At 45.0% G+C, this 23,654-nt stretch overlaps 1 protein-coding gene across 6 annotated transcripts in view; it reads right to left on the bottom strand.

Moving 5' to 3' along the window:
* Positions 1 to 23,654, bottom strand: part of ATG13 (autophagy related 13) — a 49,893-nt gene that overhangs the window by 24,889 nt on the left and 1,350 nt on the right. For 4 of the 6 annotated variants that reach the window (XM_054024682.1, XM_054024686.1, XM_054024685.1 and 1 more), the window contains exons 2-6: positions 14,999 to 15,080; positions 13,985 to 14,065; positions 7,102 to 7,221; positions 6,424 to 6,470; positions 4,913 to 5,053 (exon numbers count right to left, since the gene is read on the bottom strand). In XM_054024682.1, coding sequence (XP_053880657.1) covers positions 4,913 to 5,053; positions 6,424 to 6,470; positions 7,102 to 7,221; positions 13,985 to 14,065; positions 14,999 to 15,067 — 458 coding nt within the window. In that variant the 5' untranslated portion in view covers positions 15,068 to 15,080. Of the gene's footprint in view, positions 1 to 4,912; positions 5,054 to 6,423; positions 6,471 to 7,101; positions 7,222 to 13,984; positions 14,066 to 14,998; positions 15,081 to 20,856; positions 20,915 to 23,654 lie in introns of all 6 variants that reach the window. The other 2 variants (XM_054024683.1, XM_054024684.1) reach the window with 2 other exon arrangements.

The following is a 23,654-nucleotide window of genomic DNA, read 5'->3' as shown; positions in this document are numbered from 1 at the left end:
TGGGAAATTCATAAAGATAACAGAATGGGAAGTGATCACTTTCCTATGCTTATTGCCAAGGAAATGTAGAAAAACACAAAGTTCCTAGCTGGAATTTTCAAAAAGCTCATTGGGGCCTTTTTAAGATATAAAAGTGATGAATAATTATGTACTAACTGTGTAAGTGACAACTTGGGAGAATTCTATAATATAATAAAAGGAATGACAGCAGCAACTGATCTGGCCATCTACAAAACATGAAATTGCCTACAACTCAGAAATCTGGTTCCCTGGTGTAATGAAGATTGCAAATTAGTAATCAAGGAAAGAAATAAGGCAGACAAGCAAGCAAAACACACAATGAACAGTAAAGACTTAATGAATTATAAAAGATGTAAGGTAGTAGTACAAAGAATTATCAAAAATTGGAAACATTTCTATAGGAAATGGTACAAAGATTCTAAGCTTCCAAAAATATACAAGCAAAATGAATGCATGGAATTGGAAGTAAAAGTAAACATATACCTGATCTTGTTGTAAACAATGAAATTGAGGTCTCCAATTTAGGAAAGGCAGACATTTTCGCAAAAGACTTCCAAAAGGTCAGTAGTGATATGAATCAAAGCAATGAGTTTTGGGAGAAGAAAGATTTATTGAGAAAAATGGTGACCAATTAAATGGCTGGAGAGAATATACTAATGATGTGTTAAACAAAAATTTAAAAAACGCAGGAGCTTATTGCAGCCATTAGAAAAAGGAAAAATACAGCTCCAGGTAAAGATAATATACATAATGAAATGCGCCAGCACTGGTCAGAAGGGAGTTTAAAGAGTTTATTGTGGTTATAATAATAATATATGGGACAAAGGACTGGGGCCAATAGCATGGAAACAAACATTGGTAATACCAGTTAAAAAACCAGGCAGGGTTCATACAAAACCTGATGCTTATGGGCCTACTGCCCTCATACCATGTGTGGGGAAAATGATAAATTTAAGGCTTGTGGAATACTTGGAGAAAATGATATTATAACAGATACAAAATGGTTTCAGCAAAGGAAGATGTACAGTTGATCATATATTGAGACTAGAACTGGAGGTACAAAAAAGCATAAGGACTAAGAACTCTATGATAAGTCTTCCTGGACATTGAAAAAGCATATGATATGCTATGAAGGGAAGGCCTCTGATATAAAAATAACCAAAATTGGAATTAACAAAAGAGGACATATTGGTGGATAAAGGACTTTTTAAGGGACAGAACTACACAAGTCAAAGAGGGAACAGCTTTAACCAAAACCTACAAGCTTACAAATGGAACTCTACAAGGAATATTATTAGCCCTTCTTTGTTTTCCATTATGATAAGCGACCTCCTGGAAAGTGTGCAGATGGGGGTGAGTATTTTCCTTTTTACAGACGACCGTGCTACATGAACTAAGCATAAAAGACTTGAAGTAGCCGTGGAAAAGAAAAATGAGGCACTCCAGAGAATTTCCAAGTGCAGAAATTATTGGAGATTTAAATTCTCACATGCAAAAACTAAGGAAATGTTTTTAACCCGGAGGAAAATTAAGGAAGACTAGGACTTATTTCTTTATGGTGAAAAAATTCAGATCAAAAGTTTGTTCCTAGGAATAGTGTTTGATAAAAAGTTAACTTGGAAAGGTCACATAGATATCATACGGAAATGTACAAGTAGGATGAACTTACTTAAAAGCGTAGCTGGAAACAAATGGGGTGCAGATAAGAAGGTATCGATGATAATGTATAGTGGAGCATTGATAAGACCAGTTTTAGACAACGGATGCCAAGCTTTTGGTTCAGCCTCAAAAACAACTTTTAGACACCTGGAACTGCTCCCGGCCCAAGCTCTGCGATTGGCATGTGATGCAATGATTACCTCAGTGTGTGTGCCACAACTAGCCACTGAAGAAGGACCTATAAATCTAAGGATGAAACTATTAGATCTAACCTTTTGAGCAAAGGTAAAAGGGAATCATGAAAATAGAAATACGAGGATTGCTGGGAGCTAAGTAGACAAAGTTATATGGATTGCCACAGATTTCCTCACACTAGGAGGGTAAAAATGGGTAAAGGAGATATGTAAAAAAGAAAAATGGAGAGAACTAAAAATTTTAATCATGGGAAATCAAATTACAGCTGCAGTTATTCCCCATTTGTGGATTTGGAATTGTATGTAAAAAAAACAAACGCAGAGAAGAAAAGACTCCACACATTGACTTATCAAATTTCTGAATGTATTTATAAAAAATGAGGCCAGCTTTGCCAAGTCTATGCAGACAGATCAAAAGATGACAGCATGGGTAAAGTGGAAACAGCCTTCGGTGTTCCCAGTCTTGGAATCCACAAATCTAAAATGCCATCAAATTATGGGACCATTCTGACAGCTGAACTAATGGGCATAATGTTGGCACTGAGCTGGGTAGGAGATGCGTGACCAGCTACAGCTGCAATTTTATCTGATTCCATGTCAGGCATTATGACAATCAGAACAGGGACTTTGGAAAGTAGGAACATTATTTCACTTGTCATTTCTAACTATGGAAACAAATGCAAGCAGGTGTCTGTGTAACAATACCATGGATTCTGAAGCACATCAGAATACCTGGAAATGAGATGGCTGACAAAGGGATATGAGATGGCTGACAAAGATACCATGTAGAGGTGGATATTAAGATACCCTTTAAGTAGAGGAGAATTTAAAAGTGTGATCGTGAAGAAGCTTGCAAAGGAATGGCAAAAAACTATGGGTCAAGGAAACAAAGGGACAAAGGTTTTATGACATATACTCAAAAAATTGCAGATAATACTATATGCCACATTTATCATAACGTGAAGTAGTAATTTTTAGAGTGTTAGCAGGTCATTGTGCATTAAATAATAAGTTAACCGGATTAAAAAGACATAAAGGTGGGCTGTATAATATGCACAAAACCAAAGAAACTGTTCATCATGTTCTATGGGATTCTGGGAAATAGTCTATGGAAAGAAAGTTTCTTCATAAAATGAATGGAGAAAATGGCAGCCATAGCCTTGTAGGATGAGGCTGCTGTGCCAAAAAAACAATGACAAAGAAGGGGATTGCAGGGAGAGAGTCTTCAGTTCCTCTCTGGGCACAGAGAAGTGGGTAGGAGGAAACCTATGGGGGAGAAAAAGCCCCAGAATCCCATGCTGGCCCTGATGGAAGGGATTTACCTATAGGAGTTGTAGGCAAGAAAGCCTGTGGAAGGCAGAGTAGGAAGAAGCCCAGGAAAAGAGCAATCAGGGTTGAGACTGTGTCCAGGGGTCGGCAATCTTTCAGAAGTGGTGTGCTGTGTCTTCATTTATTCACTCTAATTTAAGGTTTCGCGTGCCAGTAATACATTTTAATGTTTTTAGAAGGTCTCTTTCTATAATATATAACTAAACTATTGTTGTATGTAAAGTAAATAAGGTTTAAGTGTTTAAGAAGCTTTATTTAAAATTAAATTAAAATGGAGAGCCCCTTGGACCGGTGGCCAAGACCTGGGCAGTGTGAGTGCCACTGAAAATCAGCTCGCGTGCCGCCTTTGTCACGCGTGCCATAGGTTGCCTATCCCTGGCATAGACATTGGGTACCCTGATTATAGGGTCCTTGGGCTGAAACCTAGAGTAGAAGGCAGGCCCAAGTTCCCTTACCAGCCACTGGGAAGTGGCACAGTACTGCTGAAGGTGGCATCTGGACAGTTGGTCCAGTGAGATGCTGATACACCAGAAGGGAAAAACTATATAGTGACTTGGCCAGAGGTGATGAAGAGCGAGCACCCTGAGTGCTGGAGAGTGAAAAGGACCACAGGGTGAGCAAGTGGCAGAAGGGGGCACTAGACCAGACTAGCGTTTATTCCCAGACCCAGCCACAAGAAGGCACCCTCAGCGGTGAGTGAACCCTGTTACACTCTTACCTGCACATTAAAGAAACAAGCAACGTGGGCAAGAACGGAGAAAAGATGGGAATTTTATTAAACCTCACAATTTCTGTGCCAATCATGATAACAAGCCTGTGACTTTGTAGTAGCTTCAACTCACCACCCCAATGCTCTATACAACCACTTCCTGAGGTCAAAAAGAATGGGATTAACCATCCTACCTCAAGCTGTGAGCCCATCAGATCTCACAAGCTAAGTAGGGCTGAGCCTGATTAGTATTTGGGTGGGAGATCTACAGGAAAATCCTAGGAAGTGGCACTGAGGATTTAAGAAGTGACCTCTTCCAGAACTAGCTTTTTAAACTGTGTTCTGTAGGAACGTCCTTGAGTGTCCAATTTGCGCATGCATTTATTGTGATTCTATATACGACTTTGGTAATTGTTTTTGCCAAAATGACCAGTTATGCAACTAACTGTTCAACTGCATGTACAATTATTGTAAAAAGCAACAGAGGGTCCTGTGGCACCTTTAAGACTAACAGAAGTATTGGGAGCATAAGCTTTCGTGGGTAAGAACCTCACTTCTTCAGATGCAAGTCAGTGAAGTGAGGTTCTTACCCACGAAAGCTTATGCTCCCAATACTTCTGTCAGTCTTAAAGGTGCCACAGGACTCTCTGTTGCTTTTTACAGATTCAGACTAACACGGCTACCCCTCTGATACTTGTACAATTATTGTGTGCATAAGTCACATATACAATTACACACATTTTTCCAAACCATTTTAAATCTGTTCTCCAGCATCCCGGGGCAGGTCGGCGAGCTGCAGATGGAGGTGCTGTCCTACAAATCAGATATAACACCGAAGTCCTGGTCATTAGGGATCATTATCTATCTTTTGGCAATTTTTGCATGGGTTTCAGATGTTGGCTTTGGTTTTCTGGCCAAATTCCAACTGAGTAGCTATATTTTGTGGGCCTAAAAGTCTCCTACTGTTTCAGTTCAGACACAGAATATCAGTCTACATTACCTGTACAGTATTACGTATTCATGGCCCTGTTTCCTTGAAAGTCTGTAGGCTGGAGTCACCCTGGTTATAGCAAGCAAGGACTTCAGCAGCAGAGACAGCCTATTGTACACAGTGTAGGAAACTTTGATTTCTTTGTCACACCTAGAGAGCACATAGAAGCAGTTAGTCCAGTGTTTCCAGCTAAGCAATACAAGTTTACACCAAAAGGGGGTTGGGCCAGTAATCTAATATTTGCTTTAGAGTAACAGTCAGACCTGAAATAAAGCATCAGGATGGTAATCTGTATCTGGGCTAGCAGGCCAAGACTCCTATTCCAGTCCAGGACAAACAGTAAATAGTGATTCTGTAGAACTCACTGCTGCAGAAGGCATAGGACCTTGTACTAGAGAGGGGTAACTTTAGCATGATTAACATTTGTAGTTCCTGGGTAATTGAATCTCATGCTTGAGTGCACACACTGATTGCCACAGGGGACCAAGAAAGAATTCAATTTCTAATCCTCTTCTCTGACATACAGTAAACAGCAGGAGAGATGCATTGTGCATGGGGGAGGGGCTTGCCTCTGAAGCATCAGGAGTGGTTTGTCTGACTTGAAAGACCAATGATCTAATATGATCAGGCAAATCTTACATTCCTTTGTTACTTCTCAGTTTTGGAGAGGCTGGGAGAAACATCCTTCTGTTAGGGATGGTCTTGTGGTTAGTGCCCTGGACTGGGATTTAGGATATGTGGGTTCTATTCCCACTCTGCCCTGAACTTCCTATGTGACTTTCAGGAAGTCAGTTTTGGGGGAGGGATAGCTCAGTGGTTTGACCATTGGCCTGCTAAACCCAGGGTTGTGAGCTCAATCCTTGAGAGGGGCCACTTAGGGATCTGGGGCAAAATCAGTACTTGGTCCTGCTAGTGAAGGCAAGGGGCTGGACTTGATGACCTTTCAGAGTCCCTTCCAGTTCTATGAGACAGCTTTTGCTTTTTGTATTATGGAGAAAAAGTATGTACTCTGAAAAAGCAGATGACAGTGTTTCCCTTTAACTTAACTGATGGGAAGTACAAAAGCAGAACTGCCAATTTTGCCTCCAAATTCCTTTACACAGAGATCTTGAGAATCAGTGTCGGGTACATAATACTGGGATCCTGAAGAACTTATTACAAATCTCGCTGCACTTGAGAAGAGAATATTTTGTCTTTTTTCTCCTTCTCCATGGTCTCTCTAGTCCCACCAGGTTGCTGACCACTGTGATGTACGTCAGGGTGCATGCCAGACAGCACAGGACACTGCAGCAGAGCTTGTCAGCTCCAATTGCTGGTTAAATGCCTCTCATATGAACCGGTCTGGAACACCTTCTGATCTGCCCTTGGCAACGTCTTGGAATGCTGTTGAGCTCTTCCCCATAGCTTTTTCAGTTGCAGGTCAGGTCCCCTGTGTGCTCAATCATTCAGCCAGCCAGGAAAAACTTGCTCATTTGATTAAAAAAACAAAATCAAAACAAAACCGAGGAACATACACTTACTTTTCATTCATTTCTAGACACCAGATTTCCAGCTCCATGGAATCTCCCTACATCAGAGAAAGGATCAGGAACATAGCTCATTTAAAACAAACAAGCTCTTTCACATCTCATTAAAAATCAGTTACAGCAATGTAGCTCTAAGGCAGTGGTTCTCAACCTGAAGCCCAATCAACGCAGAGCTGCGGCCCATGTGACATCCTCAGGGCCATACAGGTAGTATTAGATGTGGCCCACAATAGTAAATAGGTTTAGAACCATTGTTCTAAGGAAATGTATTTTTCCTGACTCTTGATTCTTTGTAAACAGATGGTCATTATTTCCTCATTATATGCATGTGCTAACAAGGGCAGGACCCAAAGATATCTCACTGTGGGACAAGGGACCCCATAAAAAGTAGGCTGGAGGCTGTACTCAGGACATGCTTACATGAGAATGGGTTAGCTCCCAAGGTGAGCTAATAAGCTGATTTTGCAGCTCTCCCACTCCTAAGTGTTTGGCCTCACCAATTTGCAGTGAGATTTCCCTTTCATTGTAAAATATGTTAATCTTCAGTGGCATACTAGCACACTGCAGGACTAGAGAGATTTTTACATGGCCTTGGGCAAGAGAATAAGAGCTTAGGCAGATAATTTAAGGGGCAAGTCAACAAATGGTGATGTATCTCGGCTGGGTTGTTACCTCAGAGGTTTTGAGAGAGATCTCCACACACATTGACCGTCCAACAGCAGGTAGCTGTCCTGCCAGGGCTTTCTTTGCTTCATGAGTTACCTCTGGTATATCTTTGATTGCCAAGTTGAACTGCAAAATGAAAGAGCTTATTTAATTTGTCAGATTCCTTTGGAAAATCTGTCCAGTGGCACACTGCAGACAGACTCAAGTTAGAGCAACCTGCTACACAACAGATTAAAGAGGTGACCACTGCAACAGTTACAGACCAGACTATTGGGGGTGAATACATATTGAAGCCTGACAGAAGCCTTCTGTGAATATTAAGAGTCTAGTCTGATAACATTTAACACCGTAAGCATAAGTAGAACTGTGCATGTGTAAGAAATTGCAGAGTAATCATGTCTGTGAGAAAACAAAAAGAAAGTAACTAAAAAGCTAGAAAAGACTCATTTGAACTAACACTAAACCTGTACTGACAGCGGAGGAGAGTTAACATGGAAATGAAAGACTAATATGTATGCATAAGAAAAGGTAACAAAAAGTTATACATAAGTTTGTGTAATACAGGAAGGTTGAACCTGTACTGTCCGGTGCTGGAGGCGACTGTGATGAGATTGTCCTGATGAGCTTCCCACTTGTAAGTAACTGACCACCATGTGCTGAGTGTTTTGCCTTAATAAAGATATGTTATACCCATCTGCTGAGTAAGTGAATCTCATTCCGACGTTCTGGCAAGCTAGTCAGTTTGTAGATTGGGCTAACAGCCAATATCCCAGGGACTGCAACCTAAGGATATTGAGGGGTTTAAGGGGTTTTTAAGGGACAGTGGAGTCGCTGGAGAGATATGTAGACAAGACATGGTGGGGGTCCCCTTAAGGAGATGGACATCCTCGCAAGTCAGAATCTGCTTGAAGTGGGGGCTAATGTGCTTGAAAGCACTCTTTTCCGCAACAAAAAGGTTGCTGAGAAAAGGGTAAAAGGCACAGTTCAGGGTGAGATAGTGACTGCCAGAGCTTTTGTGAAACAAAATGAAGCACTGAAACTGGAATTCAGAAAATATAAAACTCAAGTTAAAGAAATGCAGAGGGGGAAACACAAGAACGGATAGATGAGGTCATTGAGCTACGAACTTTGAGAATGCTCAGGAATGTGAGTCTCTTAAGGAGCAGAATGGTGTTCTGCAACCACAGCTAGAAGCAGTGCAACTGGAGAATACAGAACTAACAGGTGCTTTTAATCAGACAATGAAACTTTTGGAAGGAGGAAGCATTAATGTGCACAGCGTTGTATTGTCTAAGGAGGCTCCACCTCCTTATAATCCACTTTTTCCTTCCTTGAGCAGTCTGGACTCTAAAGCTGCCCTTATGGTGCCTATAAGTGGAGCCTATAATCACGTCCACAGTCCAAAACAATCAGGGTGGTACCCGTTCAGAGATGAAGGTTAAAAACCTTTCACCAGAGGAGATATCAGCCATACTGAAAGAAATAGGCCCTTGCTCCAGAAGCACGGGCATAGAGGAAGTGTTGAAGTGGCTTCTGAAAACTAGAGAGCAGGTTGAATTTTGTGATCTGACTATAGGGGATGAGAGAGAATTTTACAAAAGGGAGTTGGCTCTGGGGTTTAGCTGCGTATTCCACAGGGCTATAGAGGCCGGATATAGTGGCAGTTCCTGTATGCAGAGCTTATCTGAGTTTTATTCTGTTCTGATGCAGCAATCACCACTGTTGTTGCAGTTAAGTAGAAACCCTAATGAGCCCCCTGACAAACACGAAGAGCGACTTTTTTTGCTTGTTCTCTGGTCATGAATAATCTATTTTGTGATGATTGAGACTACCCACAACTTGTTATAGATGGGCCACTTCCAGAGGTTAGAGAGGCAGTTAAAATGGTGTTTGAGAGGGGTTGAACTAAATGTGCTTTTCACCACATCCTGGGGGGTAAAAATAAAGACCCAGTGGATGAGGCTAAAGCATACAGGATTGAAAATGGCCAGGAACCCAATTCCGAGGGTAGAACAGAAAACCCTGGGTATGGTGGTGTGTGTGGCAGAGGGAAAGGAGGTGGTTATAAGCACCCATGGATCCCCTGTTACGAGGAAGAGAGGTGCAATGAGGAACTGGAGGAAGATATGTGGAGGCTTCAAGAGATGTCCTAGGGAACAGGACATGTGGTCTGCTGGCTGGAACTGCTTCATCCATCCCCCAATAGGGATACTGAGCCTCCTCTCACTCATCCAGGATCCTTACCCACTTTACCTTGGATGAGCAGGAATGCCCCAATGTATCATCAGTTATAGGAGGCATCCATAAACATGCTTTGCTTGATAGTGGAGAATCTGTCTCTAACATCTAGAATTCAGGTGGGATATGGAACACAATAGTGTATTACCATGACTGGAGCAACAGGACAAGAAGCCACTTGTTGGCTTACTAAACCCTTAGATGTCTTGGTAGCTCACACTTTTGTGGCCCATGATTCTTAGGAAACTGCAGTCACAGCTACAAAATGTGGTCAACTAAAATATGAGTACAAAAGGCAGAGACAGAAACTTAAAGATGCAGAATACATTGGCTGAAAACATTTCACTCTGGGCAAAAAGGTAAAAAGTTTACATCCCAGGATTTAGTCGCTAGTGAGGCCTTGGGAAATATCCTACTTCACAATGAAAAACTGAAGTTGAGTGATTTAAGGAAAAGTAAGGTGAAGTTAAAAGGAGTTTTGCACAACTCCAAGAATACTGCAGAGCTACGAAGGGACTAGATATTTGGGGGTAATGCAAGTGTTAAACGTTTAAGTGTTAAAGAGAATATTGATTTTTTTTAAAAGTGTGTGGGGGGGAAATACTTTGTACACGCTAAGAACAAAATGAACACAGCAGCTAACAGTCTGTCAGGACAGTTTAACTGTAGCAGCAGAGGTACAGATATCTAAGTTGGCTGAGACTCAGAAAAGAATAAAGAAATAAAAGCAACAGTAAAACAGAATGTTGCTAAAATAGAGCAGTTAGAGACCAGGCCAAAAAAAAAATCTCACCTGTGAAAAATGTATTAAAAACTGAAATATAAAAATAAAATGTGAGCTGCTTCATTTAGGGGAAGCCCAGTGAAAAATGAAAAGTTATTTTTATGGCCAAACTTCTGGCAAGGAGTATGAAGTGGGAGATCAGGTACTTCTGCAACATGTCTCAGATAAAAAGCCCTTTCCAAAAGCCAGTTGGGAGGATGGCTACCATGTAACGGACAAGGATAGGGCATCAGTATATCTAGTTCAGGTAAAAGATTAGAAAGGGGTGGTGAACTGACGGTTGGTTGCATGCTATGCAGCTGAAACCATACAGGGGAAAGGACAGAAGTGAATCTACTGATGTAAAAAGAGAGAAGTGAGAATATTTGTTGTCTCTCAGGTGTTGGTCACCATGAGAGGCATAATGTGCATTGCATTGGGGTCCACTGAATTTGTGATACAGCAGAACAAGATGGTGACAGTGCATGAGGGGGAGAATGTCACCCTAGTCCAGTGGTTCCCAAACTTAAACAACCCGCAAACCCCTTTCACTAAAATGTCAAGTCTTGTGAACCCCCTCCTAAAAATGAATATTTCCAGGGATTTTCTCCCTTACCTCAGCATAAATTATGAAAGCAGTGATCTTGGAAATATAAAATTTGTTTTTATGACATACTTATTACACACTATTTATTAATTATTATTTATCATTACAGTGTTTTTATTACATTATGAAAACGGCAACACTCTTCCAAGATCTCACTTTTGTAGCTTGTGATTAAGCCTGTTATAAAGACAAGACTCCTATCAGAGGCGCCAGTAGAAAAAAGGGGTGTGGGTGCAAAGCCGCCGTGCACCCTGGGGGCACTGCCAGAAAAAGGGGGGGCGCAAGGAAAAAAGGGGAGGGACCCATGGGGGGGTACACCGATGTGGGGGCGGCACATGATCGTCGTCACCCCCCCCATACTGGCACCTCTGGCTCCCATGTTTCATCAAGGAGTATCAGATGTGAAACAGCATGAAGGTATTTAAGAAGCCAACTCAAAGAGTTCCTCCTGCACAAGCATTCAGGTCTTGAGCAGTCCAGGCAAACAATGCACATTACAACAAAGCTTAAACTTGTTCTTCATAATAATTTAAAAACAACACTAGCAGCTTATTTAATTTTAAAAACAGCAAAAAATATCCACCTTCCTTTCTATTTCGTAAAAGGAGTCTTGAAGTTTAAATCTCCTCAGTGTGATAGATATGCTTGTTTTGATCTGCTTAGCTCTTGGAAGTCTCCAAGGCTCCAGGCTGTTGGCTCCATGCTTCCCGAGAACCCCCTGTAACATTTCGTGAACCCCCAGGGGTTCACGAACCCCAGTTTGGGAACCACTGCCCTAGCCTTATGGTTCCTGGGTAATCATGCAGGAAAGCCTAGTGTTCTGATACAGACTGCAGAACAGCCAGCGTGGAGGATCCTGGAGCACAAACAACTCTCAGGAGCAGGGACTTGGACATGATCTAGGTGGGGACAGTGTGTTTAAATGGGATGGTAATGGCTAATCTAAAAACTGCATGCCATGAATTAACACATACAGGAAATATTAGAGTTACTTTAACAGCTCATCGAACTACTGCCCAGGAGTCTATCTAATATGCCAGATCTTCTCTCTGGATGGGATTAAGGATGGTCAAAATACCACTACCACTCCTGAACATACTGGAGTAACAATGCCCCCTACTCCAGAATTTAAGCAAGATGATGAACCATCCACAGAAACAGAAGCAGAACCTGACAATGGATTAGTGATAAATTGTGACTATCAGACTACGTATAGTAACGTATAGTTCCAAATGATACCTGTAGTATTGAATTTAAATCAATTTTACTTTACCACAGGAGCTCTGTCATGCAAAATATACGCACTTCTATATGTGAATGATAGCAAAAGCACTGCAAAATTTCAGACAGTCAATGGATGGGGTGGAACTGGAGGAAATTTGGTGGCATGAGACGGGGAAGAGGCAGGGGAAGAGAGATATAGAAACAGTAATAGGAGTTGGGAACATCAGCATGGAATCATATAGATATCACAGTATTGTGGGAAGAAAATGAGAGTTCAATTCAAAACCTTTTAAAGTGAAAAACAACAGAATGAGATCTGGGGAGGATTTAAAGTATGTTCAGGGTGCTAGAACAATAGGATAGGTGTTTAGGGAAGTGGAAGTAGTAATCAATGAAATGGAAAAATTATAAACCATCTTAATGTATCAAAGGTTCATAGTATGGCAGCTTCCTAATACAGGAGCTACAGGGAGCACTAAAGGAAATTCAATGGGACCGGAAGATGCTAGTTCATAAAAATAAGATGCTGGAACAATGGACAAAAGTAAAACGAGTATATTGGTGCGGGGTTAGGTGCTACTCAAGAATCTATTATGCTGAGAAAAGATGCAAGCTTGATGAATCATGGATCCTTCCTATGGTACTAGCAGTACCAGTGGCCACAGGACTAAGCGAGGCATTGAGAGTGTATAGTGTCCGGTCCATAGGTACGTTGGAACCAAACATGAGAGGTTACATCTTAAAGGAATATGTCACGTCCTCAGATAGTGGTAAGGTTGTGTGGGGGAGACTGGAAATTCCCAGATACCTCATGTTGTTCCAAGAGGCATGGCACTTGGTTATGTCGTGATATACTGCATTGCTGGCATGTGGGTTCACCTTGGATGAAGAAACCTGGAATTGTACAGTACAGAGGCAATGGGGACAAGATCAAGCGAAGGTTGCAAAGGCTGGAGAAGGTAAATATTGTGTAGCCACATGGGGTCGGACACTTCCAATATGGGACACAAACATGTTATGACTGGCCAATGTTTTGCTTAGTTCCAAAAAGAGTTGCCCACATAGGGGACAAGATAATTTTTCCAGTTCCCCAGCATGAGATCCACAATATACCAATTGATGCCCCTCTGACTGATGCTACCCTAGACACTGTGGTATAGCTAAGCAGAGTCATATCACCACTGCATTTAAATGTGCAGGCCTTAATGAGGAGACACCCAGAACATTTGTTGACCTTCAGACAAGACAGTCAAAATAGTCAGAGTGATACAGATACACTGGGCAATCCTCCAGGGTGGGAATTAGCATACAATATCAGGAAACATTCATGGATATTAATGACATCAGTGGAGTTTGTAAGTGTCAAGCCATACTAGTAGTGAAGTTAATTGCATTGATTTAGAAGGTTAGGAGCTTGGTTAGGCAGTTGGGAAAGAGAAGAGAGGTATATGAAATACAAGCATTGATAAAGCCTTAGAAAGGATTCTGTGGCTTCACGGTGGGGAGTGTTGGGGGCAAAGTAACTGATCACCACTTGCTGAGTGTTTCGCCTTCATAAGGATTTGTAAGACCCAGCTGCTGAGTAAGTGAATCACAGTCCAACACAGGCAAATCCCAGATTGGCTTACATTTTTCATATTTACTAATAAACATTTGTTTTGGCTCTAATTAGATTCTTGTACATTGGGTACTAAGGCAAAACACACCCCTCTGTCCTCACTTAGTTCTTGTATGCACCCATGGAGAATCCAGAAGCCCCCCATTGCCCTTATATACCTCACCTCTTATCAGGGCTTCAAACCTCAGAATGAAGAGGTAAAGACCCTCCTTCAGAACTTAGATACAAGTCTTGGTCATGTGGCAGAAGTGACTGGTGAGAATCACAAACCTCTCCTCAGCCTGGGAAGAGGCCAGGGTGGCACTGTACATGCCGAGATATAAAATCAACACATTGTACAGTATTGTTTTTATATCCTACTTGAAAGCGTTCCCCATATTATCAGCATGATAAAGTAGATGAGAGAGATATGGGATTGCTATAAGTAACATGACTTTACCCAGTCAGAGCCTGTTGGGGAGGATGATGATCGAGTACAGATTTTCTCTCCAAGTCGGGCCTGGACAATCACTTGTACAGTCTGAAAGAGAAAGCCAAAAATGCTCACTGATTTCTAGAGCACTCTAGGACTCTCAGCCTGCATTGCGTGCCAATTCAGGGCAGATGGACACCAGTTAAATGGTCTCACTTTTGGAAAAGGATTAAGCGGAGATTAGAATTTAGGATCAGTGGGGTTTGCTAATCTCCTTCCACTATAGTCACCTAAGGTGTTACTTATAACAGCAGCAGGTAAACATGTTTTGGACAGAAGCATGCTTTTAAGTTGACCATGTCCCTGTAACAATAATAAGGAATCACTGAAGCCATTTCATAATCAGTGGTCGTAGCATTTGAATCAATTCTACCAAAAAACTATGGAACTTCACCCTGGAGCTGGAGATACATAAAGAGGTAACCTGGGTCTATTGTTTGATGCATTTATAGCACATCCATCACTGCAGTATCTACCTACCTAAACAGGACAGGGAACTACTTAGAGTTAGGGGTTTCAATTTTTAGTTACCTGTGAACGTGTGACAAGAAGTATTTTGCTATTATAATTTTGAGTACTATATAAGAACCTAGATGGACAGAAAGAGAAGATCAGGACTCAGCAGGAAATACTACTTAAGTGAATGAAGACTTAAACTTGGCCAGGCTGCTTGATGAAGTCACACCTTGTCAATTTCACAGGGGAAAGTGGCACAGAGCTAACAAGGGCATTCTGGTCCCACAATTTGGCTTTACAGCATGACAATTTTGCTGAAAAACAGCCCTTTTCTGGCAAATAAATGTTTAAAACAGAAATCTTCTATCTACATTTATCTTCAGTTCGTCTCAGTTTGGTTATTAACAGATATACAAGCCTATAACTCTACCCATGGGGAGTTGTGGTTTAACTTCAGTATAAATGAAGGTGAATTCAGAGGAGAGGGTTCCTACCAATGTCCCAATAACAAGAAACACAAATTACCTTCAGAGCAAAAAATTTGATGAACTTGTCCAGGTCCTTCCTGTCCTGGGAGTTGAGATCGGTGTCCATTGCACATGAAAATCTGAAACATATAACAAACATGGAAATAAAACGGTCACGCACCCTTCTACTTTGATCTTGGGATTTGGAGCAGCTGCTTCAAAACTTTGGGCCACATGATAGGGTATATAAGCCCCACACTGGAGAGGAAGGGGTTATGGAGCGGCTTGGGGCCCAGGTGGTCCCACCCCACTGCACTTGCAAAGTTTGCCCAGGCTGGAGGAGGAGCTTAGAAAGGGAAGTAGAGTAGCTCACTTGCAAGCAGATAGTGGAAGGGAGCTGAGCCACATTCTGTGGTCTTGGGAAGCAGCACCAAAGGTGCTCTTGCTGCCTGAAGCCTGACTATGGTGGCCTGACCAAGCCTGCAAAGAGGGGATGGGAGATTCTGAAGGTCTGAAATTTTATCTTTACTCTGTGGGAAGAGAGGGGAGGTATGAAGTGATCCAGGGAAGCAGTTGTATAGCACCTCAGGGTGCAGCACTTAGCTGCCCACCCTTGGGCCTTGGATTGGAAGCTGGGGGGGGGGGGAGGTCCCTACAACCCCTAAAGAGGGACAACTGCAGGAGTCTATCCTTTGGTGAGGAACCTAGCTGGAGGAAGATCCTGAAGATAGTCCAGACCCTCCTATGAGACCCTGACTCAAGGGGGAAGGCCTGAATCCCTCACTTGATCCTGAAAGCCTCCCTGTTACTGGGCTCTTTATATATATTCTGAAAGGGGTAGACTTGAAAGACTGACCCCGGCTGGAGGGCTGAATCTCTGAGAGGCCAGACCATCACAGGGTGGAGCAGCAGTGGAAAAGGGGAATGCCTGGGAAGCACTCAACCTGCCACACCCCTACCCAACCACCAAGCTGCACTGGCGGTAAGTGTTCCCCTTCACAGGATATTAGAGACCAACATAAGAACTCATAAGCATCAAAGGCCACTGCCAGAGGTCTGACATACAGGACTTGTGGGGGTTAAAATCATGTGACTAACAGATGGGGTCAATACAAAGAGAACTAGGAAGAAAAGGAATGAAAAGGAGGGTTAAAATTAGAACAGTTATAGAGGGTGATCAATTGCGATAGGCTAGATCTCAGATCACAGGCCACTTAAGCTGTTGAAATTCATAGCACTGAAATAACAAACCAGGCCTGTTGGTACTAGGATCCTGGAGCCTCAAATGTCTCAGCTCCATTATTAGCAGGTACCGAAGTCATACATAATACGTAATAGCAGCTCTGCCTCTGGAGAAAATGGAGTCTGGCTACACTACCAGCCCCTTGCTTAGGCTGACACTGAACATGGCTTCCATTGCTTTATTAGTAATGGTCTCTAGGCTGCAGGTTTAGCTACAACTAACTGTAGGATATATTTTACCAAGTACAGGCGAGAACCCCATGAGTCCCAAGTTTCCTTGTGTGATGGGCTGTACAAATGCCACACCAGAGAGGAAGAGGTTTAAAAACTGCTTTGGGCTTAGAACTCTGAAAAAGTGCAAAGTATGACTGCTATAAAATATACTTGCATTTCTGAAGCCTCTCTTATCCAGAAAGAGCTGATCATACAAATAATATTTATGGACCACCTTGCTAATCACTGAAATGCAGCTACTGCTGGGTTGGGAAGCATGGGCAGTTTAAGAGCACACAGCAACACTGCACAAAAATTTAGCACCAGAAGAATATTATCTGATTGAAACTACTTGGGGGGAAAGAATGTCATAACACAAATTAAAGTTTGATTAGGGCACAGAGGATAACCATCCTGCTCACCCAGGAAGTGCTGTATGATCTTAATGACCAAAAGTGGCCAGAACCTTCATCTTACATCTCAACTGAATAAGAACAGTAAGCAGGTATTTTAGTTAGTGCTCTGCAAACACCATTTGAAAAGAGGCCACTCCAACAGTACAGTACTACACTGCCCCATGTTGGGGCAGCAGGTCAGCACTGACTTAATATAAGCCTACCTTGCAATTTAGGTTGTAGTTGTAGTGTGGGTAGGTATACCTGTGCAAGCTTAAAAGTGGCTAGAACAGGCAATATTAGCACTGAAGACATTGTGGCATGGACCCCAGTGTGGGCTAGGAACTTAAGTATGTACCCAGGGTCCCCAGCTGTCTTGTAATCAGGCATTAGCCCACACCGAAGCCCATGCCACATCTTCACTGCCATTGTTACCTGTGTGAACTAGATTAAAGCTAGCATGGGTATGCCTACTGCAGTACAGCTACAGACCTTACTCTGCAATGTAGAGGGAAGAGAACTGTCTACGAATGACCAGAGAGGAAAAGGAAGGTCAGATTTGTATTCACATTGTCCCTCGAGCCTGGCACTTTTCTTATAACACTTAATGATCTCATATGAAAACAATTGGTGTAAATCAGTTAGCATTAACTAGAGAGAAGTGACCTATCCAGTCAGAAGTGACTAACTCCACTACCAGAAGAACTAGACTCCCCTATCCCCTCTGACCCAGTCAAGCTGGGCGTGGAACCCAGTCCCTGTAGTGCAAGTAGGGTTACCATACGTCCGGATTTTCCCGGACATGTCCGGCTTTTGGGGGCTCAAATCCCCGTCCGGGGGGAAATCCCCAAAAGCCGGGCATGTCCGGGAAAATCGGGAGGGAGGGAGGGCTCGGCCGGGGCTGGTGCGGGGCCGGGCCGGGGTCGCAGTGCCGGGCCGGGCTGGGCGTGGGGCCGGGAGCAGGGGGCGCGGTGCCGGGAGCCGGTCCGGGCCCGTGGGGCCGGGCCACTGGGGGGTGCGCCGGGCCGGGCCACTGGGGGGGCCGCGGGGGTGCGCCGGGCCGCGGAGCCGCGGGGGTGCGCCGGGCCGGGGGGCCGGTCCGGGAGCCGGGCCGGGAGCCGGGGGGTGCGCGGGGCCGCGCCGGGCCGCGGGGCCGGTCCGGGGTCGCGGAGCTGCGGGGGTGCGCCGGGCCGGGGGGCCGGGCCGGGGTCGCGGAGCTGCGGGGGTGCGCCGGGCCGGGGTCGCGGGGCCGGGGGGTGCGCCGGGCCGGGGTCGCGGGGCCGGGGTCGCGGGGCCGGGGGGGTGCGTCGGACCGGGAGCCGCGGGGGTGCGCCGGGCTGGGAGCCGCGGGGCCGGGGGGTGCGCCGGGCCGCGGAGGTGCGCCGGGCCGGGAGCCGCGGGGGTGGGCCGGGCCGGGGTCGCAGGGCCGGGGGGTGCGCCGGGCCGGGAGCCGCGGGGGTGCGCCGGGCCGGGGTCGCGGGGCCGGGGGGTGCGCCGGGCCGGGAGCCGCGGGGGTGCGCCGGGCCAGGCCGGGGTCGCGGGGCCGGGGGGTGCGCCGGGCCGCGGAGCCGCGGGGTGCGTTGAGCCGGGAGCCGGTCCGGGGGTGCGCCGGGCCGCCGGGGGCCGGCAGGCAGTGCTGGGCGGGCCGGGGGTGGTCGGCCGGGGGGGCCAGCCTGGGCCGCACCTCCTCTTCCCATCCCCCCCTTACCTGCTTCAGGCTTCCCGCGAATTAAATGTTCGCGGGAAGCAGGGGAGGGGGCGGAGACTTTGGGGAGGGGGCGGAGTTGGGGCGGGAGCGTGGGCGGGGCCGGGGCCCGTGGAGTGTCCTCCATTTGGAGGCACAAAATATGGTAACCCTAAGTGCAAGGGAGGCTGTGAAAGGAAACCTGGCATCTGAGCCAAATCCTTTCTGGTCCCTAGACATGAGACTGATATAGGAACCAATGATTACCAAAGCCATGTCCCCATTTGCAGAGCTCTCTTGTTCTGGTAGGAATTGGGAGTGTTTCAGAAAGACCACAAAAAGCCCGTGGGGGAAGGAACAGGAATGCTCAGCATAACTCAAGAGTGACCTCGCTGGCCAACTAAAGAGCAGCGTAAATTGGCTCTGAGTAAGAAGTCTTTGCTCAGCAAGAAGGATGGTGACACTCAGATTATCAAGATGAGAAGCACCTTTATAAATAACCAAGAGAAAGTAGACAGATTGGTCTTGAAGGCAGAGTGAAATGAGGGGCTCTTCTGAAATACTTTTGAGGTGGGAAGTACCCCTGTCTGACAGCTCTCATAATACATAAAGAACCCCTACTGGGGAGGGAGGGAACCTTCTGATGCTAGAACGTTTGTATCATCCCTGATGCAGTGTGTGCTGCTGCTACAACAGCAGCGTGACCCTGGCCTCAGAACACGTTGTGATTCTTGACATGCAAAATTTTCCTAACGAACACAAGTGAGAGAAAGGAAATGGCAATTTTAAATACTTTATAGCTCAGCCAAATCTGAATAGAATCTCATGGGATAAAGGCACTTCTGTAGCCAGAGGGAATTTCCCCTGCCAAATATCAAAGATCTACTAGAAACAATGAGCTTCTAGAAAAAGGTCCCAATAATCCTTTGTAATAGAAAGTGCTTGGTAACCTAACACAGGAATCACTACCAACTCCCCCTTTATTACATGGGTGTTTGAAAACTGAATGTTAATCTGTTTATTCTGTTGTTTTCCTAACCTGAGACTCAGTCTCAAATACCATCTTCTGAGGATGGTTAAGAGCAAAGTAAAGACCAATTCCTTTGCTCAGTTTGGGTTGAGGTGTAGTGTCATTGTTACCTGTGAAAGGACAGAACTGACAGTTATATATGGAACCTGCTAAACCCAGCTGCCAACAATAGTAACAGTGTGTGTGGGTCACCACTTCACTGTGTGATCATCCCAAAATCTAGCCACTATATAAAGTCAGGCCATGCCTACACAGAGAAAGAACCTAAACAGATACGATTATTCGGCCTGTGTAGACACTCTTATTCCAGTAGAAGAGGGTCTTTTTTGGTTTAGCTTGGGAAGTGTTTTAAGCTAAACTGAAAAACAAACAAACAAAAAAATCCACCCTTATACTGGAATAAGTGTCCACATAGGATTTATGCCAGTATAACTAGAACGATATAGCTGTAAAACTTTCTGTAAACAAAGCTGTAAGACCCAGCAACACAGCATCTATATGGTATGCAGATATGTTATCCATGAATGTGTGATCATGTTTGGTCACTCAACTTCTTTTCAGTGCTCTATTAACTGAGAAGGGAGAGCAGGTCTCTGAATTGTTCTTAGGAGTGAATCAGGAGCTGCACTGACCTGAAGGGCCAGGGATTCATGGCTCAGAGCTGGCTGAATTGGAGCCTCTACAAATATTCAGATTTTCAGATATAAAGTCCAACTGTGCTCTGAACTTTCCTGCAAACTCTTCACTTTATTTTTCCAGTGACAAACTTCTTTAAAACAAACTCATTTGTGCAACTTGCACTTAGATTATGCCCCATAGCAAATAGTTTGAATTACTCGGTTTAAACAGAGAGATACGTCAGCATTAATTAAACTGCCCCCCACCCCACCGGCACGGATAGTTAGCTAAATGTAATTAGCTCCCATCCAATTTCACATTTTCTGAAATGGTCTGTTGTAGATTTCACACATTTTTCATTCTGTTCCACACAACAATAATTTATGTCTATCTAGCTCCCCACATCTAATCTAATTCAGCTCCCTTGACTTCTGCTACTTTTTAGTTCATCCTGCCTGAGGGATGTAAGGGGCTCTAGTAATAAAAACTGCCATATGCCTTCACGACACCATGTAAATAAAGCACTTCCTTGTTTTTACTATTTTGCAGTTATTAGTTTCAAAAAGGATACTATCAAATTCCCGATAGCCTCTTGCTCCAGCAGATGCCCCTTTTCATCTACCTTAATAAGCAGTAAAACCTCACAGAAAGAATCCTAATTAAGATTCCAAGTTAGTCACAGTGTGTGTGTGTCACTCACAAAACACTTGAAAAGCCATTCCTCCTTTACTTACTTGCCAATTACTGAGTGGAGGATCCTGTTCTCTTGGCAACAGTTGATGTCACCAGCACCTAAAGTGGAGCAAGGAGCACAGGACAATGCTCCATGTTAGGAAATTATAACTTCAGGGGAAACACTGATCTCAGAACTTGGGTCCTGGCAAGTCTAAAGCATGTAATTTGATGATTAGCATGTCTCCACGTATGAATGGGAGCACCTGACCATTAGCTCATGCCTGCTGAGGCTTTGTTATAAGATGAGTAACTCTGTTCCATTTCTAAAATGAATTTCCCTGCTTGTAAAAAGTGCCAGAGAGACAGTGCTAGAGACTGAAGTCATCTGTTTAGTCACAGAAGTTATCTTACTTCCTCACACTGGCTACCACCAAAGTGCCTAACCGGACCTGAAGGGAACCCCTCTAAAAGTGGAAAGGAAGGCTGGCTCCACCATGCCCTTTCAGTTCTTAACCCCTTTCATTCAAATGCCCACAAGGCTTCCCAGTTAAGTGCCTATTATAATAGGTTTTGCAATAGGGTCAGCTATTGTGCTAGGAGTGAGACCACCAATTAACTTCACTCAGGCTACTGAACAGCCAACCGATAGTAGTACCTTTTGGTACTACTGACCAGAGCCACACTTGAACCAGAGACCTACAAGTGAAAGGTTCCAAATTCGATTACAAATCCCCAAAGCCAGGTCGTCCCCTGCCAATCAAATACCTTAGGCCAGGACTACACTATAGACTTATATCGGTGTAACTACATTGCTCAGGGGTGTGAAAAATCCACACCTCTGAGCGATGTAGTTATACTGACCTAACCCCCGGTGTAGACAGCAATATGTCGGCGGCAGAGCTTCTCATGGAGGTGGATTAACTACACTGACAGGAGAAGTTCTTCCGTCGGCATAGGAGTATCTTCACTTAAGTGCTGGATCGGTCCAGCTGCACCAATGCAGCATTTTAAGTGTATATCTGCCCTCACTGTCTTTTAACCCAATATGAGCAGCAATGATATAACTAGTGTTTATACCATATGCTTTTACCTGTGAATGGCTTGTCTGCCCCTCCTTCCAATATCCATGTTCATGCAGTTGTGGTAATTCAAGTCTTTTTCTCCTTGCCTCCAAACAATGGATGTCAAAAGCAGGTGTTCAAAGGACAAGCTCCACGCCCTGCTTCTCTAGCTAAAGCCATGCCCTTTCTAATGAGGCACTAATGAGATGGGTAGAGTTAAAACAATATTAGGACCTACCCAATAGTTTGGCATCGAAACACTTTTTCATATATATATATGTCGGAGTTGCCTAAACTCTGTTCGACCAAGAGCCATGCTGGCAACCTGACAAGAGCCTGACTGCTGCACCCAATGTTTGTGATGGAACAGACTGCAGCAGCCTTCCCACGGAAACTTATACAGTAAGTCCCAGCATACCATGCTATGTTTTGATTTGAGCAGCCTGGTTGCATGCTGATACCTGTAGTCTGTGTGTAAGGTGGCTGCACGTTAATGTAGAAGGGGTGACCACAGGGAACACTGTTGAACTGCATGGGCAACACTTTGCAGAATAAAGTCTCATTTATGGTTGAGGCTCATATAAAGAAAGTAAATAGAAAAGGAGTTTTAAAACCTGGTGTATAATGAGAATTACTATAGCTAAATGGGTAAGAAATAAAAGGTAGGTAGGCAGGCCTCTTTACAAACTTTTGCACTCTTAGCCTGCACTGTCCTACAACTGGAACTCAGTTCGGCTCTCCAGCATTTACACTTGCAATACCCACTATTCAAGTTTGTTACACTATGTGACTAGTTGACATCTTAAAGGCATACAGAAGAGGCAAGAAGGGTTACCACTGCAGAAATGGAGCCCTGAACAGGAATGGTGCCCACGTAAAAGCCCTGAACTATTATAGTTATATAGACCTGCCCCAATAAATTGATCTCCCAGACCTCTGAGCATATGTTTACACCAGGGGTGGGCAAACTACGGCCCACAGGACCGTCCTGCCTGGCCCCCAAGCTCCTGCCCCCCCCATCCCCCCTCGCCTGCAGCCTCAGCTCGCTCTGCCGCCAGCGCAATGCTCTGGGTGGCAGGGCTGTGAGCTCCTGGGGCAGCGCAGCTGCAGAGCCCGGCCTGACCCGGTGCTCTGTGCTGCATGGTGGCAGTGAGGCCCAGCTGCAGCTGGGCGGCGTGACTGTAGCACTACCAGCCACTGGTGGTCCAGGCAGCGTGGTAAGGGGACAGGGGGCGGGGGGTTGGATAGAGGGCAGGAGAGTTTGGGATGGTGGTCAGGGGGAGGGGGTGTGGATGATGGTCAGGGGGGAAACAGAGGGTTGAATGGGGGCAGGAGTCCCAGGGGGCAGTCAGGAAGGAAGGGGGTTGGATGGGGTGGCAGGGGGCAGTCAGGGGAAGGGGTTGCGGAGGCAGTCATGGGACAGGGAGAAGGGGTGGTTGGATGGGGCAGAGGTCCCTGGGGGCCCATCAGGAATGAGAGGAGGGGTTGGATGGACGGCGGGAGTCCGGGGGCAGTCAGGGGACAGGGAGTGGGTGTGTGTGGATGGGGTCCCAGAGGGACAGTCAGGGAACGGGGCTTTGGATGGGGCAGGAGTCCGGGGGGGAGGGGGGAGGGCAGATAGGGGAGGGGGTCGTGGCCCAGCCCCCACCTCCTAACTGGCTGTCCATACAATTTAGGAAACCCGATGGGGCCCTCAGGCCAAAAAGTTTGCCTGCCCACCTGCTCTACACTTCCTCAGCTGGCCCATATCACCTGACTCAGGATCACCCTGCTAAGGGGCTGTTTGACTGCAGTGT

This window comes from Malaclemys terrapin, chromosome 4 (assembly GCF_027887155.1).
Source record: "Malaclemys terrapin pileata isolate rMalTer1 chromosome 4, rMalTer1.hap1, whole genome shotgun sequence".
Taxonomy (NCBI): Eukaryota; Metazoa; Chordata; order Testudines; family Emydidae; genus Malaclemys; species Malaclemys terrapin.
The sequence above is the reverse complement of the archived record's forward strand: the minus strand, read 5'-3'. Positions and strand labels throughout refer to the sequence as shown.